The sequence below is a fragment of the Diospyros lotus genome, chromosome 2 (genome assembly GCF_014633365.1).
Source record: "Diospyros lotus cultivar Yz01 chromosome 2, ASM1463336v1, whole genome shotgun sequence".
Classification (NCBI taxonomy): domain Eukaryota; kingdom Viridiplantae; phylum Streptophyta; class Magnoliopsida; order Ericales; family Ebenaceae; genus Diospyros; species Diospyros lotus.
In genome coordinates, this window is record NC_068339.1 from 46,932,950 (window position 1) to 46,952,895 (window position 19,946).

Genomic DNA, 19,946 nt, shown 5'->3' on the forward strand with positions numbered 1-19,946 from the left:
TAATCAAACATGAACTAGAATCCTAAATCAAGTAGAAACATAAAGTAGAATCTTAAATCAAGTAGAATCATGAAATAGAATCCTAAATCAAGTAGAAACATGAAGTGGAATCCTAAATCAAATAAAATTCTAAAACTTAAGAAGTATTAAAATATTGTTCCGACACTACTATTCCGGCGTGGTCGGCTCGACCTTGGCTTGGGCCGGGTCTTGATTAGTGTCCGCATCATTCACCTCCACTTGAGAAAAAATTCGACTTCGAATTTTGATCCGGGTATGACAAATCCACGTCCGGTAAATACAAAGAGAGATTAGCAACATTGAATGTTTGGAAATACCCATATGATTAGGCAAATCCACAACATAAGCATTATTATTGATTTTCTTTGTAATCTTGTAAGGACAATACTTCTTTAGCTTGAACTTGTTCTGCTTTCCTGCTAGAATCCGTTCCTTCTTCAAAAATATCATGACTTCATCTTTAACCTCAAATACCTTGTGCTTCCTATGCTTGTTAGCTGTCACCTTGTACTTCTTATTTATGCAACATTTGCTTAACATCTTCTTAAACCACTTGAACTTTTCTGCTAAGGAAACATGAGCAAAGACATTCCTCCCCTTCTTAGCCATATCTGCATTGGCATAGGTCCAGCCATTGCCATGTTTGTTGCCCTCTACCTCCATTGTATTATTACTGTTAAATTGAGGACGTTGAACATTCCATCTTAATCGCTTCTCTAATCTGGTAGATCTTATCACAGGTCCTTCTCCTTTCATCAGCTTTCTTGATTTTGACTCCTCAACAGCTTCCGAATTCATCTGTAGATTTTTCTTGCCTGGAGAAGCATTCATTTGCAATTGTTTTGAATAAAGGCTTATTCCATGACTACTTGCAGTCTCTCCATCACTTAAAATATTGATGCTTGAATCCTCCTCTAGTGTAAGCACTTGATCAGCTATAGCAGCAGCTGTTACAACATTCTTAGTTTCGGAATCTAATTTCAGATTAATATCAAAAGCAGTTGCACTACCCGAGTTAACTAGCTTGAGAGATCCAACACCCCTATCCACAAAGAGACCCATGTGACCATCTTGCTTTTGCAATCGTGAAGGTGAATATGTTCCTATTGCCTTCAATTCAACCATGGCAGAGCTTGAATAAACTGTAGAAGAATTTGCTACCATAACCTCCATCTCCTTTACAATCACAAGTCGATCAGAAGAAACGCCACCATCATTGGGTTGCAAAGCAATGCCTGAGCCCTCGGGACTGGAAAATACCCCAGTATGAGTCAATAACCTTGGAGTTTCTGTCATGTTAGCAGCATAAATCAGACCTGAGTTTGCAAACGTTGAGATTGTTGGGACAACATAATCTTCGAAATCAAGCTCCAAACTCATCAAAAAGCCATTCTTTAGTTTATACTCATCGTTTCCCCAATGGTTGTGTTGTTGCGCATTCCTCCTAACCCCTTTACCACTAGGGTTGGCTATCATACGACCAAGATCATCCTCATCGTCACTATCATCCATCATTGGTCTTCTAGGATTAATGAGGACACGATTAATGGCTAGTTTTCCCAGTTTCACATAGTTGGCTTGATTCACACCATTAGTCTAGTACCGATTATCCTTAACTCGTTGTAAAACGCCCAATTGGTTGCGGATTCGCTCCAATTGCTACTCCATTGTACGAGTTATTTTCCGTTGTTCTTCAATTGCTCTTCAAACCGTGGGCAGCCCCCAATCACCGTCACGAGACTGGTTGCTACCGTTACCTTCAAGATTGGCCATCTGATTGGTTGATGAACCGTTCTAATACCACCTAACGCAACGTGTAGCGCGTGTGAAAAAAAACACACCAAGATAAACCCTTGAAAGAACAAACTTCAATGGCTGAAGCTTGGCTTTTAAGAAGACGCAAAAATAAGACTGTTTTACTAAAAAAACCAAAATAGATTGCTGAAATTTGATTGAGAAAAAGTTGATTACAAACTCTAGATTCTAGGCATATTTATAGTATTTGGCTAATCCAAATCCATCTAATATTTGTAAACAAAATCCAACTAAAATCCTAACAGAAATAAATTCTAAGTAAAAGTTAACTAGAATCCTAATAAAAATAAAACCCTAATCAAACATGAACTAGAATCCTAAATCAAGTAGAAACATGAAGTAGAATCCTACATCAAGTAGAATCATGAAGTAGAATCCTAAATCAAGTAAAAACATGAAGTAGAATTTTAAAACTTAAGAAATATTAAAATATTGTTCCGACGCTACTATTCCGGCGTGGTTGGCTCGGCCTTGGCTTGGGTCGGGTCTTGATTAGTGTCCGCATCATTGTCCACATCATTAATGATGTGGACACTAATCAAGACCCGGCCCAAGCCAAGGCCGAGCCGACCACGCCGAAATAAGAGCGTCCTAAATCAAGTAGAATTCTAAAACTTAAAAAGTATTAAAATATTGTTCCAACGCTACTATTCCGGCGTGGTCGGCTCGGCCTTGGCTTGGGTTGAGTCCTGATTAGTGTCCGCATCATGCAGCCACTAAAGGACAGCCTATGATAAGGTTAGGTCGTGTCATTTGTTGAGAATGGCTCACATGTTGAGTAAGGACTAAGAAAAGGTATTTAAGGCGAGGGATATTAGGGGAGGAAAAGTTTGGGAATAGGAACCATGTAGTTTGGTAAGGTTATCAAATGTAGAAGTCTCCAAAATAGACCTTGTATATGTAAGCCTATTAGAGATCAGTTTCTAGGATCTAAGGGGAACCTATCTGGGCCTTGTCTTATGGTGGAGTTAGGTGAAGTGAACCTAGTGGAGATGGTGTGTCCCTAAGAATTCCCAAACGTATATGAGCTTGCTGGAATTGAGTATGAGCTTGCTGGAAATTGCTTCTGGTGTGAAGGGTTAGGTGTTGTAGAGTTGTAAAATAGGTATGCCTAGGACTTCTAAAGCTAGGGTTCTTACCTATGTAGTGAAAACTCTACCAATAGGACATAAAATTAGCTAATGCTAAGGGCAAGGGATGAAATCTGGGATGCTGGAAAATAAAACAGCACGTATAATCCTTTAGGAATGTCCTAAACTAACCTATGAACCAGGGTATAGCAATAGGGAAATTTGGAAAAAAAATTGGTCATATCCATTGTGTAAGCTTGGGCTGGATTGTGAGAGGGAGGAAGCTAGTGTTTAAGATAGCTTTGGCTCTTGCAGTGAGGGTCTTTGTGAACAGTTAGGGGAAAAAGATGTGTGCAAGTGTTGTCTTGTATGGTGTAGCCCATGTTGATCAAAATCTGGGTTAAGCAAGAAAAGGGAAGGAGAATCATCTTGTAGGTAATGAGCAAGGGAATAGAAGGTCTAGTGTTGCCTAGGATGGGAATAGATAGAACCCACAAGAAAGTACCAGTGAGATATGGAAAGAGTAGGGTTTAAGATACTTATGCACTAGTTTTGAGTGCTAAGGAATAGGCTGAAAAATGGAACCTCTTGTATGCACTCTTGTCCAAATAAATGGCATGGAGCCATGTAAATTTGGGGAGAAATGAAACCTGGACTTAAATGGAAGATCCCTTAGGTTAAATGGGTGGAGTGTTGTGTAAGTGTCTATTTGTAAGTTAAGGAAATGCTAGAGATGGGAAAGCCTAGGGAGAAAGCAGAGGCAAATGGCCATCAGGTATGACAGCTCATAAGGCTTAATTTGGATCAAATAGGTATCACGAACAGCTAATTATCCATGTGGAAACTAAGGGAAAATTGATCTTATAGAGTAGCCCAAGGGATTAGAGGTTAGAGGGAAAGGTAAGCAAAGTTGGTTGCTTAGAAGGTCTCTGTAGGTATGATAGTAATTCCTTAGGTACGATATAAGATTGCAAGAGTCCAAAAGGGTTAAAATTGAGTGTATGAGGAAGCTGTGAGTATTCCAATGGTATGCCTAGTGAAATGTAAGGAAACTTCTCCGGAATTGTCCATGAGGACTCTCGAGGTGTAGCTGAGAACTTAGGTCAGTGTTTGAGAGTGTAGGATAAAGGAAAAGCTGGAAATTCTAAGGCATAGAGGTTGGAATAGGAATTGGACAGTTTATGGCAGCCTAGGATTACCCAAACTTAAGCATACTCTGTTAAGTTAATAGATAAAGGAGAGTTAAAAGAGATAGAGGAGAGTTAAAAGAAAAGGATGAGCAGCCTTTAAGTTTGAAACAAACATGAGAAGGAAGGACAGTGGTAAAGCCTAAAAGGCCGGTTTTGGGGAGCTAGGAATAAACTCTAGCAATGTTAAGGCCAATCCGGGTATGGTGCACTGTTAATGTGATGTTGTGGAAAAGTTTGGACACTTTGGGATTAAATGAATAACATCATGTATGGATTTGGTTTATGGTGGAGTGTGCCTAGATGAATAGTTATGAATTTAGGGTATATAGAAGTGCATTTTGTATGCAGCAGGAATCCTAAAGAAAAGTCTAGGTAGTAGGAGTTGAAATAGTCAATGGGCAGTCTACTTGGCTTAGATTCAGTCCCACCATGGAGAGACCAATCATATTGGTGTTGGGAATGTATTCATTAGAAAAGGCCCCTCGAGGAGAAGGATAAATCCTAATTAGAGTTGCATGTATAGGAAATGTAGCTAGAAGTACTGTCCAAGGTGATACATTGTTGAAATTTACAGCATTGTTTTGATGTTCTTAATGTTTGTTGATTGATTTGATGGTCAGGTTATCATGCGGGAAACCAAAGGAAGAGCAAGCCAAAGGTTTTGGTGGATGAAGATGGAAGGTATCACACTCAAGACAATGGTGGAGATTTGTTAAAGATTGTCTCGGGTTAGTGATAGGTTAATATGCAGTGTTTTGTATGCGATTATGGATTAGTTGATAGGCGGGTGGCTCTCTTGTAATATTAGTTATTAGTGGAAGGCAAATCCGGAAATGTCATAACCGGCCCTAGGAAAAATCACCATATGTTCTATAAATAGGACAGGGGGACTGAGGGAGAGTTAATCACATATACTCTTTCTGTTTTCACAAGAGTCTAGAGAGTGAGAAAGCTGTGAGTTAGAATAGTCTCCTCGTGGTTTGAATGTTTCATTTCTTGTTCTGTTTATGCTTTGATTTATGTTCTTTTATTGATTGTTAGTGTTATGGTGTATTGGCCGGTGATTTTGAGGGGTGTGTGATCGATTTCTTGAGAGGATTAAAGGCTGTCAGTGCTCCCAATTTATAACAGTCAACCTATCCACAATCACCTTAATGACATCTTTGCCCTCTAACTTAGGTAGCCCTTCGATAAAATCCATAGATATCCCCTCCCAAGCATGTTTTGGAATGGCTAGTGGTTGCAATAATCCCGGTGAAGCCACATGCTCATGCTTGCATCTCTAGCAGGTAGGGCAAACTAACACAAACTCCACCACTTCCTTCTTTAGCCCCGAGCAAAAGAAGAGTTGTCTTACCTTGTGGTAAATAGCTCTAATTCCCGAGTGATCCCCTAGGGGTGAGTCATGGAGGGACTATAAGATTCTACTTCTCACCCCTTGATCATTTCCCACTACTATTCTGCCCCGGTATCTGATCAATCCATTTGACAGTGTATATCCCCTACTCCCCGTTGGCTCCACAGCCAATTGTTCTTGCAACTCCTTAAGCCACTCGGTGCGCTCATAGTTGTCTATAATTTCCTTCACCCAATCAGGTATCACAGCAGTGATGGCATTATAGTTGGCCCCTCCTTCTCTCCTAGAAAGTGCATCAGCCACTCCATTCTCTTTCCCTTGTTGGTAATGGATTGTGTAATCCAACCCTAGCAACTTAGATATTCACTTCTTTTGCAGCTGGGTATGTAACATTTGCTATAACAAGTACCTAAGGCTCTCATGGTCAGTCTTTATGATGAAGTGGTTACCCTCCAAGTAGTGCCTCCACTTATCTACCCCAATAACTCCTTGTTATATACACTTAGTCCCAAATGTTTTGGGGCTAAGGCTTGGCTGATGTATGCTAGGGGTCTTCCCTCTTGCATGAGCACTGCACCTACCCCCAAATCACTAGCATCAGTTTCCACCACAAAAGTTTTTGAGAAATTTGGCAAGGCTAAGACCAATGCTTGAGTCATGGCCTTCTTAGTTGTGAAAGTTGTTTCTACCTTGGGGTTCCACTAGAATTTATCTTTCTTTAGCAATTTTGTCAAGGGTTTACTAATTATCCCATAATAAGGGATAAACCCTCGGTAGTACCACGTCAATCCCAAGAGACCCCTCAATTCTCTTATTGTGGAGGGCTTAGGCCACTATATCATGGCAGATATCTTTTTCGGGTCCGTACTAACACCTTCACCCGAAATCACGTGCCCTAAATATTCCACCTCTTTCTTGGAAAGCACTTAGACATTTTAACATACAATTGATTGATTTTAAGGATCTCAAAAGCTATCCTCAATGGGTTAGGTGCAATTCCAGGTTAAGACTATAGATGAGTATATCATCAAAGAATACCAATATGAATTTCCTTAGGTAGGGTGCAAATAGTTGGTTCATTAGGGCTTGGAAGGTGACATGGGCATTGGTAAGCCCGAAATGCACGAAATGCATGACCAGAAATTCATAGAGGCCCTAATGGGTATGAAATGTTGTTTTTGGGATATCAGTTGGGTGCATTTGAATTTAGTGGTATCCTGATCTCAGGTCTAGTTTTGAGAGTGGTTGCTCCATGTAAGTCGTCCATCAAGTTTTCTATGATAGATATAGGGAATTTGTTCTTGATGGTGAGGTTATTAAGCTGGCGGTAATCCACACAAAACTACTAAGTACCATCTTTTTTCTTTACTAGTAGGATTGGTGAGGCAAATGGACTTTGGCTAGGTAGAATAATGGAGGCTGAGAGCATTTGTTTCACTTGTTTTTCAATTTCAGATTTATGTACGGGTGAATAACAATATGGTCTAATATTAACTAGCTCAGAATTTGGTTTAAGAGGAATGGAATGGTTTAGGGTCTGGGTAGGGGGAAGTGAAGTAGGCTCAGCAAATAGATCCTTAAAGTCAGTCAAGAGTACATTGAGGGAGTCTAGAGTGGTTACCTCATCTTGGGGCAATGTTGGTGCTGATGTTTGCTTCCCCTTATCTCTTCCATCTGTGCATTCTCCTTCCTCTATTTCCATGGCTTGAATGGAGAATAGCTGGGAAATTTGAACCTCTCTCTTCTTCCATAACCTCCGTAACCTTTTTTCGAAAATAAGTTTGCATTCCCCTATTTCAAGACTCCCCACCAATGTTAATTTTTCACCATCCACATCCACTATAACTCCCAGCTTATAGAAGTCAAATGTTAGAGACTTAGAGGATTGATCGTCCTCATCCAATCAACCCCCAAGACAATATCACATCCTCCTAGCTCTAGGACCCTCAAATCCATTGAAAATTCCTTCCCCTGCATGAAACATTTGAAGTTAGCACACTTATAGGGGTTGTACATGCAGTTACCATTGGCTACAGTGACCAATAATGGGGTAGTGGCCATCAATTTACACTACAGATCAATGGCAGTGGCCTCACTTATGAAGTTGTGTGTGTTGCCACTGTCTATAAAGACCATCAACCTCCTTTTCCCTGCTTGCCCCTTCACCTTAATGATCGTCCCCATGGGTTCCCCCTTCAGTGCATGAAAGGATATCTCCCCTCCTTCATCCTCTACTTCTACCTCCTCTGCCACCTCTATGTCTTCCCCATTGTCTTCCCCTTCTCGATCATCATCCCCCTCTTCTTTTCCTTCCATCTTCAACAGCTACCTTTTGCACTGGTGGCCTAGACCATATTTGTCACCACATTTGTAGCAGAGCCCCAATTGCTTTCTCTACTCAATTGTAGTCCCTTTCACTCCATTATAATTTGTCTTAGGGGGTCCCAATGCTAATCCAACACTCATCCCCTTTGTACTCACCCACATAGGCTATGGAGGGTTCACGTTACTCCTAGGCCACGCCTTACCCTTCCCAAAAATGGCTTCTAATGTTCAGTTCTTGTAACCTAGTCTTCTCCGTAGCCTGCCTCACGGTGGTACGCATCATCATTTTAACCATAGACCGCAATTCTCCTCTCAAGCCACTCACAAAATTGGATACGAAGTACTGCTCCGTTAGATATGGTTGTGCATTCCAAATTAGGGCCCTTAATTCTTCGAACTTATCTAGGTATTCAATCACCGTTCCTGTCTGTTCAACATCTTGAACTCTTCAACCACATCAAACATGTTCTTCTCCCCAAACCTTACACACAACTCCTCCACAAACTCATTCCATCTAGCCTCCACCTCCCTCGCCTTGATCCATCCCTAATACCAGGAGTTGACAATATCATTGAGATATGTCACTACCACGGTTACCCTCTGCACCTCGGGTACATTATACAATTGAAAAAAACCTCTTGCACTAATGAATGCACCACCTAGGCTTGGATCCATCCAATAAGGAATCTCCAAATGAGGCATAGGGGTGTGGGCAGTAGAGTGAGAATTCAGACCTCTTACCAATGCTCCAATGTCTGCCTTCGACGACTCACTTGGCTCCCCCAATTCGTCGGGTCGTGGAAGTATTCCATGGCCAAAAACGGCTGGGATCTATCGTCGATTGGGATGGGAATTCAGGCGATAGCCTGAATTGTGGAAGGGAAAAGAGCATTTTGAATATGCTGTGAATTCTCTATCCGTATTGATCAATGGTCTCTCGGTGTTTCTCTAACTCCCGCTGCATAGCTTTTCTAGAAACGACTTGATCTTCCCTTCCTTGAGCAATTGCCTCGTGAGTCTAGTTAATTCCGAACTCCAATGCCTCCATGCGCATCTCCAGCTACTTCATGCGCATGCCTTCCACCATTGTTCTTGCTCGAGCTAATACCACCTTCAATCTCCAAGGACAACCAGCTATGATCCCAAAATGTTAAGTCTCGAATCTGAGACTTGAGCAATTCAGTAATTATGGTAGTTGTAGGAGTTTGAATTGAGAAGAGAGAGATAGAGAGAATTAGAAAATGAGAGGGAGAATTGAGAGAGAGAATAGGAGGGAAAGAGTTTGGAGGGAAAGAATTGTCCAATTCATTCATAATTCCCATCCTCAAGTACCTGATTCCTTTCTATAGGCTGCCTTCGGTTGTAACCGTAAATGTACAAGTGGCCCACAGCTATAACCACTAAGTACAACAGTGGCTTATTACCTGACCCCTTCTCTACTTATTACAATCATACCCCTGTCCGCCCTTAGGGTCGTGACAACATGGAAGATATAGTCTCTCGTGCTCGCACTTGTACGAGATATATAATTCAATTACACTTCAAAGTACACAAATTATCAGTGCCAGTCCATCAGATTTGCAACTATGAAATCCAGAATCCAAGACCAGGGTCAAAAGCCCATGCTTTTGATAGTTGTAGATGCTTCAGTTGACAAGCAAAGTGAAAACAATTTGATTCAGAAATTGGCATCCTATGTTGAAAATAAGTGTTCCGGAAAATGTGGTGTGACGCTGTGACCCATGCTTCTATCTCCAACTTCCAATATATCTGTTTCTTATTAGGATATCGTTTAAATTTTCAAAATTAAGCCTGGCCTGCTTACTAATTCTTCAATTTCCCAAGATCAACAAAACAATCCACAGTTCCCAGAGTTCTCCTAATTCCAAATATAAATAATAGGACGATTCGAAGTACTTCTTTTTTTTAAGTTTCTTCTCAACGAATTGACAAATTCCAGTGCAACGAAAAAAGGGGGGGTAGTCAAAGACCTTCTCGTTCAGGGAATTACACTTGGACTGCACAAAGCCATCAGCATCGAATTTATCGGACTTGAAGACGTTGAGATTTTCCTCGAGCTTCGTGCCGGTATCCTTAGGGTTGTTGCCCTTCGCCGGCGTGCCGGTCAGTCCTCTGGACCGAGAAGACTTCGCTGAAGCCATCGACGGTGCTTGGTGCCGGGGCTCCGATCAGATCAAAACCAAACGGAAATTTAGGGCTCGATTTGGCAACAAAAGCGCGTAAACCGGCTTCGATCTGAGGGTGGGAATAGAGCGTCCCAGATTGCCCCCCCAATGATTGATTGATGGCTGGCTTCGCTACGCAGCAAACCTAAGCTGGCGGAATTGAGAGAGATAGAGAGAGCTTTGACGGTTTTTGGTTTGGTGGCTGCTCTCGCCAGCTCGACTCCGCTTTCTGCTTCTTTTTTTCTTTTTTTTAATTTTTCTGTTATTTATTCTTATCATTTTAACCGTCTATTCATGTGACAATTATTTTATTAAAAATACAGAGTTACTTAGTATTATGAATTTAAAAAAAAAAAAAAAAAAACTTCCTATTTGGTATCCCTGACAATCCTCTCAATAACCCTTTTTAAATTTTAAAAAATTAATAACACTATCACAAAAACTTACTCAAATCTCTTACCTAATCCTCTAAATAATTGATTAAATTAATATGAAGAGTGGCTCCCTACCCACCATCATATTGAGTTGAGCTTACTCTTTACTTAACCAAAAATAAATAAATAAATAAAATCATTCAAGGTGGTAACTTGATCCTATATATGAAAAGAAGAAAAAAATTAAACTAAATATATATTTTTATTTTTATACTTTTAAATTTATTTATATGATCATTTAAATTTTTCAATATTTTAATAACACCAATTATCATTACATTTTTAAGTCAATTTAATATTTGTACTTTGACTTCTTTTTTTTTACACAAACATATAGTGATTGAATCGACTAAAAAATACAATTTTATAAATATAATCGAAATAATAAAAATATTAAGTTATCACACAAAAAAAATATCAAAATATAAGAATTAAATTGACTCCAAAACCAAATTAAGAGGTGTAATTCAAACAAAGAAAAATTCGTGATCACACCAAAAAAAAAACATAAAAAGTACCAAATATATATATATATATATATAAATTTGGCCAAAAAATTTGGGCCAGGCTCATCAGCAGGCAGCACAGCCAGTTCTTTATGGAGAAAATGTGGCTGGGCCGGCTCACCAGCCTCAAATAGTTTATTATTAGCTAGCGGGCGAGCAATGTGCTGGTGACTAGTGAGGTAGCTAGCTAGCTAGCTGTCCTTGCCTGGAATCCTTTACTGATAATGCAAGCTTAGGGTAAACCCACATGATTATGTTTCCTCATCTGCTTAAAGAGCAGCAGCTGCAGATGCCCCCGTAAGCCCATCTTTTCTTCAGTTAGCTATTACTTTTCATCATAATTGAGCAGTTAAATGAGAATGAATAATAACAATATGGCAATGAAGAAACAGAAAAACAAAGCAGTAGGCAGAATGAGCAAAACTGATGTATAGCCATTGAAGGGAAGAATGAAATCATCCTCACTCAAGTTCAGGCAAGGCATATTGATCATTTTCAAAGCAAGATGAGAATCCCATTCGCCACAGAATGTAAATAGGTTTTCAGCAATAGGTGCCACACATTATTACAAGTTCTCAAGCAAAAACCAGTGTCGGAGAGGATCCTGTCTTCCATGATAAGACATTATACATCCACACAACCATATCCACCAAATTGGATAAACTTTGGCACCAAGAAACTTGGCAACCAACTCCATTCCTCTCATTCTGCAGGAGTGTCCGATCGAATGGCTGATGAGCAAAGCAAACCATCAAAAATTCATCAGAACACAGAAAAATCACTGTCAGGGGGATAATCAAACATGAAGAAGGCATACTGTATATGTGTTACGAATGTTATGCTGCCTAATATGATGGATGGTCAAAGAAAAATTTATAAACCGTTGGACTACATCCAAGATACCAGCTTTTCTCTTTTGCAAATGAATATTCTCTCTAATTATCTATCCTAAAAGGTTATTGATCTAATTTCCAACAATCCTTGGGACTGCAACTTCGCAACACTAGAATCTGTTTTCTAAAGTTCTATCATGAATTAAAATTACAGTTTTTTTTTTCTCTCATAAGCAAAAGGTTTAATTGATTAGTCAAAATGTACAAATTACATTCAGTGCAAAAAGGATGAATGATTCACCAACAGAGCAGATGAAATGAGAAGTATACTTCACGAGGACTAACATTTTATATCCCCCAAACAAAGGAAAGAACCTCCACTCCTCCCAAACAAGGGTAAAGGTTAGACACCTCTATAATGTACCAGTTTATGATGAAGTAACAGAAAACCTGTTCAAGTTAACATCCACATTTCTATGCATGCACCCCAGTTTGAAACAACCATAAAACAGAACGTTTTCACCATTATGTGATAGGAATTCTAACAAATATAAATAGAAGGTTGAATATTCAAAAAGGGGAAACAACTACATATGGCATTCCTTTTTCCAACAATAAGCTCAGTACTTCACAGGTTTCAATGGATTACAAAGTCAAATATGTCACTTCTTTCTCATAACTTATCAAGAAAAAAAATTGGCTATGATTAAACTCAATTGTACCCATGTCCCTGACTCAATCACGTCTCTAAGGCAAATACTCAATGCCAACCCTCCTAGCCAACCATAACACTGCCAGCTAGGCAGTAATATTGGATGTAAGAAGCATGTGTTAGCTGGATGCTTTGAGAATATTGGTGGGCAGCTATGATTCAAAAGTCCTAATTGCAAGCTCTATCCTTATGTTACCATGTGAAATGGTCCTCATTAATAGTTAATGGCAACATTTTTTCAATACACCTTTTTCATAAGTAAGTTCTTTACATAACCTATCACCACAAGCATCGCATATAATTTCTACAAGTCATCACAAAATCATTTTAATTTTCCTTTTTTTTTTTTCTCTTCAATAGGGCTTCATCTGGAAGAGGAAGGCAGCAAGAAAATTAGAGTATTGGTAGGATAGGATGGTTCTTTGGGAGTCTCGACAAAGGGAAAGGCATGTGTATATTAAGTGTGAGTTTGCTAAATTTTTGGGTGTTAAGGTAGGAAATTGTTGCAAGCTGCTCTTTTGGAAGGATTCTTGCTGCAGTTAAACTCTAGTTACAAATCTGTCTGCATTGTTCAGCATGTGGCACATAAAGTAGCCTACTGATTTTCTTTGATTATGAGGGGAGCGGTCTCCCTCATTAGGAGGTATTTACAGGATTAGGAATTGAAACTTGTGGAGGAGCTGCTTTATAGGCTCAACTCTAACTCAATCCATGCCTCCAACTCATTGGTAAGAAATTGTTAACTTCCAGCAAGGAGTGAGACGAACCACACACAGGAAGTCCATTCCAAGGCCATCTAGAAGAGGCCGTTTTTGCTTGATGGGAATTGAAAAAGGCTGATCTTATTCTTATTATGGATAATAATATAAGAAAGACATGAAAGTATTTTGAATAAAAGTATTTTGAATAAATGTTGCATATGCAGTTGGATTAAATCTTGCTATGCAACCTGATGTCTGAATGTCATGAGATTTATGTTCTATTTTCTCTATTTTTGAACTAGCTAGGGTAATATAGTGACTATTATTATGAAAAATTTCTCTTCTTGGTCTACTAGATGCCCATGTGGCAGTATAGAAGCTGGCTTAACAGCCTGTTATGCTTTCATGTGGAGTAGGCCAGCGCAAGAGAGACAGACACTTATTTCACAGATTGGACTCCTCTGACTCTTCCATTTTGTTGAAAGGAATTTTGATGGCTTGTGTATTTTCTCAGCTGAGAGTAAGACCCCATTTCTTCCACTGTTTTTTCCAGTAATTTGCAGATCATTAATATATTTAGGTTTTGTCTTTTACAAATCCAGAATATAGAGTTTAAGACCCTCATCATGCTATATCAATGATATTTTCATTACTTATCACGAATGCGCAAAGAGTTTTTGGTTTATTTATTTTATTTTTAATTGCCCATAAAAGAAGTAAACTGAATGATGACAAGTGCGGTCTTGCACATGTACCAAAACACCTCAAACTCAAAAATACTAAAACAACATAAACAAACTAAAATGCTGCCCAAGTTATCAGCTCAATAGCAGAATATTTACAGGGTGTGTGCACCTAAGAGTACTCAAATTACCAAGTTAGGCTTCATAAATGAGAACATTATTATGTTGGATCTGAAAAATAAAGTGTCATGTACCTAGGAGTATAGGAGGGTCAATGTTGTAATAGGAATATAATAAAAGGGGGATAATCTTCTAATAGGTTTATAATGACTGTTAGGATATATTGTTAGCAAGTGGTCAGGCTGTTAGAAGTCAATGATGCCTATATAGGGCTGCTGTTAGGAGTTTATTGGATATGCTTGAATTGATGAATTGAAATCTCTTACATTCTCTCAATCTCCCTCCAATTTCTCTCTAATCTCTCTCTTTCTTTCCCTTTTCTTTCCCTCACTGTTTTGTTCCCCCTAACTTCCTCCCATCTCTTCCGATCTAACTTCCGAATTCCTTCTAATTACATCTTAAACCAGTCATGAACCCTAGGGACATAACAATTGGTATCAGAGCAGTCAATCCTTGGCTGTGATTTCAATCAATTCTAGGTTGTGACCTTGGCAATTCTTATCGGAGACTCAAAGGCGAGCTAGACTAAATTCCGACAGTCCGCGTCAAAGTTGGGATCAAAACAAGCAACGTTGTTGCAGTCGAACAAGGAAGGACGGAGAAGCAGAGCCGTGATTCAAGCGCATTCTAGAGTTCCGACAATTCCAATTCATTCCAGTAAGTGATTCCGATGATTTTTGGCTAAGGATCTGAAAGTTTTGTATCAGTGCGTAAGATCCAGATTGTTAAGGCGTGCGATTGAGGCAAGCGATTGAGGCTAGTCCAGATTCTTGAACGATTGAGGATCAACGACAATTGCAATCATAGGCGAACAATTGGCCGACTTGGAGTGTTGGACGGTGATTGGGTGTGGAATCAGGACTCAGCGGAATTGAAGAAGTTGACGAACGGCAGCAAATTTTAATAAGTCTTGCTCGGAATTGGCGTGCGAAGGAGAGGCCAACGGTGATACCGAGTTGAATTTGAAGTCCAAATCAGAGTAGCGAAGCAGGTATGGGAAGTTGAGGTACAAGCGACCACGGCTTGTGGTCTGGAAGAGTTGTTCGGCTTTTCTTGGAAGCGAGCAGAAGGTTGACGCTCAGCCGCGAATTGCAGTAAGTTGTTTGAAGTGGATGGGCGAAGCAATTTCGACAGATTTGGGAGCCAATTCATAGATTACTGCAGCCATCGATTCTCAATTCTAGAGAATTCTGTTGGTTGCATAACAATTGATCAAAGGAGACGAACAGCCCGGGTGATTCTGAATCGGAAGGTGTCACGAAGCGGGCGATTTGTAAGGGGTTGAGCTGAGCCAATTATATCACAAGAAGTTGCAAAGTCCAGCGATCGTGGCGGCGAAACAACCCAGGCAGCTTTGGCGATACCGAATTTTTGATAACCTCTCTTTTGAATTTGAAGGTGAAAAGAAGCAAGCGAATCTCGGAGGCCAATCGGAAACGTGTTTCAGCGACTCCTAGAGCAATTCCTTAGCCTTCGGTTTATTCCTCTGGTGCAATTCCAACAATTCCAGAGAGTTAGGCATCGGAGACAGAGAAGCAACAAGGAAATTTCTAAGTAAATCTCGGAATTGATTCTGACGCAAGAGGAGGTGTGTGTCGGCTGATAATTAAAGGTGACGTGGCCAAATTGGTTCTGATATGTTTCTAAAGGGATCAAAGACTGTCTCACAGCAGCGACGGAACCAACAGACTTCAACTGCTGCAATCGGATTTAGGGTTTTTTTTCTGCCATGACGAGCAAATCCTGCATGAGACCATGGGAGCCTAACTGGCAACAGCAGGATGCTGCATTTTCAGCTAGAGGTAGACATCAGGGGAAGTTTGGCCAAGAGCCGTATGCATGGGAAAAGAAGTTGGAGACGGGGATCAGCCAATCAAACAAGGTAACAAGAAGTGTTGTACATGAATCGAGCAAGGAATTTGGCCGGATGCTACATGAACAATTGCAGGAGTTTGCAATGATACTTACTAAGAAGTATCATTACAGCTTCCCTGAAGAATTCTTTGAGGATTATCATGGGAGTTTTAACAAAGGGGATTTCCTTAAAATGGAGCAACCGAAGGAGAAAGCAAGAAGTCGAGGAGCGGATTCACTACCTATTTCCAAGGTGGAGTGAAAGAAGTGTACAGGTTCCAGCAGAATTATCAAGGAGGAATGCAACATTGGTGATGATATTGATGGTGAATGGCATTATCCAAAGGGAATCTGTGATGAAGAGATTAATAGGGAAGCAAAGGCAAAGGAACAATCTGAAATGGTTGAAAGAGAAGTTCATTTAGAGGGAAATTCCAACAAACACAAGGAAGGAGGGGCTGTTGATGTGGAGGAGAAAAATGTTGAGAGTGAGCTTCAGAAAAATACCAAGGAACGAGACGAAGATGTGGCAGAATTACTGCCAAGGACAACCGATTTAATGGTTGGGGAACCTCAATACAATGACAGGAATTACAACATTGAGGCATCAAAACCTAATTATCATGACTCTGTTGAACTTCTTTCCTTATCTGGTCAGAAGCTTGGTGTGCAAATGGATGGAAGAATAGGAACAGAAGACAGAAATTCAGTTGCTTCATCGGCCCTAGAGAAATCGAGGTCAGTGGAATCCCAAATAGTGAAGTTCTTTCAACTTTCTGATCCAGGTAGCCATCCTATTGGTGCTGCAACTTCTCACTATGAGGAAGATGAACCTTTTAAATCCCTTAAGGGAATTGAGGCACAAACTATTGGAAAACCTTTCCCTAATGGCGATGACTTACTGTCGGGGGTGATTGATGGGGTTGATTATGTGCCCCAACCCAAGGCTGGAGATAATACTAAAGATTTGGATTTCTTTGGCAGTGTTGGAGAATTGGACTTGAGAAAGTATATCTTTCCTTATTGTCATTTTGGAGGATCTATTAGTTTGATTTATGGAGAACGTCCTCATGGGGAACAACCATCTCGAACTCTATTCATAAGAAACATAGACAACAATGTTGAGGACTCTAAGCTTCGATCTCATATTTCATCAAGCATTCACAGATTTGAATTTGAACTCATTGAGGCCAATCAGGTTGCTTCTATTGCAGCTCTAAGCCAAATTCTGTTTGGGATGGATCTTGCAAACTTAAGAACAAAGAAGAAGAGGCCTAAGAGGAGAAAGAAGGAAAGACGAATGAAGCAAATAGAAAAGGTTGGAATTTGATGAAGAAAGAGCAACTCAACGATAATAAGTTTCTTGGGGACAAGAAACATTTTAAGGCGGAGGGAATTGTCATGTACCTAGGAGTATAGGAGGGTCAATGTTGTAATAGGAATATAATAAAAGGGGGGTAATCTTGTAATAGGTTTATAATAACTGTTAGGATATATTGTTAGCAAGTGGTTAGGCTGTTAGAAGTCAATGATGCCTATATAAGGCTGTTGTTAGGAGTTTATTGGATATGCTTGAATTGATGAATTGAAATCTCTTATTTTCCTCTCTTACATTCTCTCAATCTCCCTCCAATTTCTCTCTAATCTCTCTCTTTCTTTCCCTTTTCTTTCCCTCACTGTTTTGTGCTCCCTAACTTCCTCCCATCTCTTCCGATCTAACTTCCGAATTCCTTCTAATTACATCTTAAACCAGTCATGAACCCTAGGGACATGACATAAAGTGCTCAATCATTGAAAGAAAATAGTCAGCTATGGCCATAACTAATAAGCCTAGCACTAAATGGTCTATAACTTTTAATGGAAAAGATAATGGGAGATAGAACTCTCCTTCACCATGACTCAAATAAATTAAGCAAAACTAAGGAATTGTTTCTGATCAGAGTATAACTTTTTAAAATACCCTGCCCCTCTTTCCAATCAACCACAAAAAAAAAAAAAAAGCGGATGAGAATTGCATATCAAAGCCACCCAACACCATCCCCTCCATACCCAACTCCATCTCTCAGCCCCTAACCCCATAAATCAATCCCAGAAAATATGAGAAGTGCACTCCTCTTTTTATATGTTTATAGATACGCATATCTATTCTTCAGGTCAAGAATAATATTTCAATTATCATATGACATGAGAGAGAAGGGGGGAGAATACAACGAGAAAGGAACCGACCATTCTCTTTAACATTGATATTTATTTTATATTAACAATTAATAAATCTCACCAATATTTAATTACTCCAGTACATGTAATAATTAAAGAGAAGCATTTCTATTTCATTTCATCTTAACAAATAAACAATGAAGTCTAGCTAATTCATTTCATCCCAGCATCATTCTACTCCCATTTTAATAAAGGAGGAGGAAATTCTTAGAATTATGGGTTCTAAGTACAGTTGTGGCTGGTAGATGTGTATATGAGCCTCTACTAAAGCTGCTGAAACTTCTATCATAGAGTGATTAAGATGAAGGGGCTCCAATATTCGTGTTGGATTGTGGAGGAAAAATTGAACAGTTAGGAGGGAGGGGATTGTGTTATCTCTGGCAAGAAAGAAAAACCACTTAATGGGGTTTTAATCCATTTCCATATCATATCACAGCATGAATGACAGGGACTATTTGTTGTCAGTATGCATCCAGAAATTTACAACAGATCAAGAAGTGTGATGTTATGTCAGTGGTCAAACATAAGGGTGAGAACCAAACTGGGTCGTGAGTGGCTAACCGAAGTGGTATCCTCTACTTGTCAAAGAATTCATACTTTCCAGTTTATCCCACAACAAATTAGTTCGCAAAAATATTTATTTCTAGTGCACACCACACATCCCATCAAAATAGAGTCTCGGGAAAATCCAGGGGACTAAATTGTTGTGTTGCGACGCACACATCAATGTGAAACAAAAAAACACCAATCAAAGTTCATAGTTAAAAAACCTCTTATAGCTGAAAATTCCCAAACTGAAATGAGAATATTCTATACAACCAGCATTCAGCCCCCTCACCACAGGATTGAAAAATAATATACCAATTGAAAATGTTTTATAATTGGCCAGACCATCTACAAAGCCAATCGCCTACCTCAACATCATAGTCATCACGACGAAAATAGAGAAGACGTCTCATGGAGTCAATTAATAATCCTAGATCCAAACTAATATCAATCAACACTCAGCTGCACAATTAGAATCATAGCATTAGGTTTAGCAATACTACCGATGTAACTTCCACGCGGAATCGAATAAATCAGGGTAACAAATAAGAATCAGTGGTGGTTTAAAATTTGAAATCAGGCCAAGAAGAAGGCGAGTAAATTACTGGGCTTCTCAGGTTTTCCGTCGACCCATTTGGAGACGGAGAAATGGACCTTCTCACGGGAGATCGCTTCGGACTTATAGGGCTCTTTGAGGCAGTTCCTCACCAAATTGGCGCATATGTTCGAGTACGTTATGTACGTCATTCCGGCCGCCCTCCAAAACGGCACCGCCCCGCTCGACGCCATCGCCTTTCTCTCGCGCTCTCTCTCTCTCTCTCTCTCGCCCTCTCTCGGGTCTCTTCGCTCTCGGCTACTGTTCCTATTCAATTGCACTGATGCTGTTTTAACCTAGATGGATATAAATCAAGGTCCATATATAGCTATCTGCAAACCGGGTCGGGTTGTGAACCGGGTTCCATGCTCCAATCTATTTAATTGCCAAATTTAGTTAACCCGTGATTTTGACCGTTTCTCTCCAAATAATATAAAATATATATATATATTATATAGATGTTTAAATTTAACTATTTTATTGATATTATGTATAGATGTCTTATACATTTAGGTTGATATAATCACAATATACATTATTGATTTTGGTCAAGTTTCATGATATAATGATTTGGTTTGATAATCAATATTCTCTATTATTGATTATAGTTAATCCAATACAAATCATACATATAAATAATAAGTTAAATATGTTATCTATAATAAAAAAATAATGAGTGACAAATAAGTCATTATAATTCCACTCATTAGTCAAATTGGTT

General features: G+C 39.5%; 2 protein-coding genes across 2 annotated transcripts in view; both read right to left on the reverse strand.

Annotated features, from left to right (window-relative positions):
- The window catches only part of LOC127794483 (exocyst complex component EXO84B), a 28,721-nt gene extending 18,527 nt beyond the window's left edge, over positions 1–10,194 (reverse strand). Inside the window, exon 1 of the mRNA XM_052325611.1 lies at positions 9,770–10,194. Within this exon, the coding sequence (XP_052181571.1) occupies positions 9,770–9,940 (171 nt within the window). The 5' untranslated portion in view covers positions 9,941–10,194. The remainder of the gene's footprint in view (positions 1–9,769) is intronic.
- A 1,124-nt stretch (positions 10,195–11,318) lies between these two features.
- Positions 11,319–19,516, reverse strand: LOC127795678 (ATP synthase subunit epsilon, mitochondrial). The gene is made up of 2 exons (XM_052327499.1): positions 19,236–19,516; positions 11,319–11,635 (listed from the first exon to the last, which is right to left on the reverse strand). Exons 1-2 carry the CDS (start codon positions 19,417–19,419, stop codon positions 11,607–11,609), a joined length of 213 nt encoding a protein of 70 aa, XP_052183459.1. The 5' UTR covers positions 19,420–19,516; the 3' UTR covers positions 11,319–11,606.
- Positions 19,517–19,946: the final 430 nt, after the last annotated feature.

Excerpts from the sequence above, each read along its gene's own strand:
- LOC127795678 (XM_052327499.1), bottom strand. The coding sequence starts at position 19,419 with ATGGCGTCGAGCGGGGCGGTGCCGTTTTGGAGGGCGGCCGGAATGACG. Across the intron at positions 11,636-19,235 it reads CGGAAAACCTGAGAAGCCCA|CCATTCGATCGGACACTCCT; the intron begins GTAATTTACTCG and ends TTTGCTCATCAG.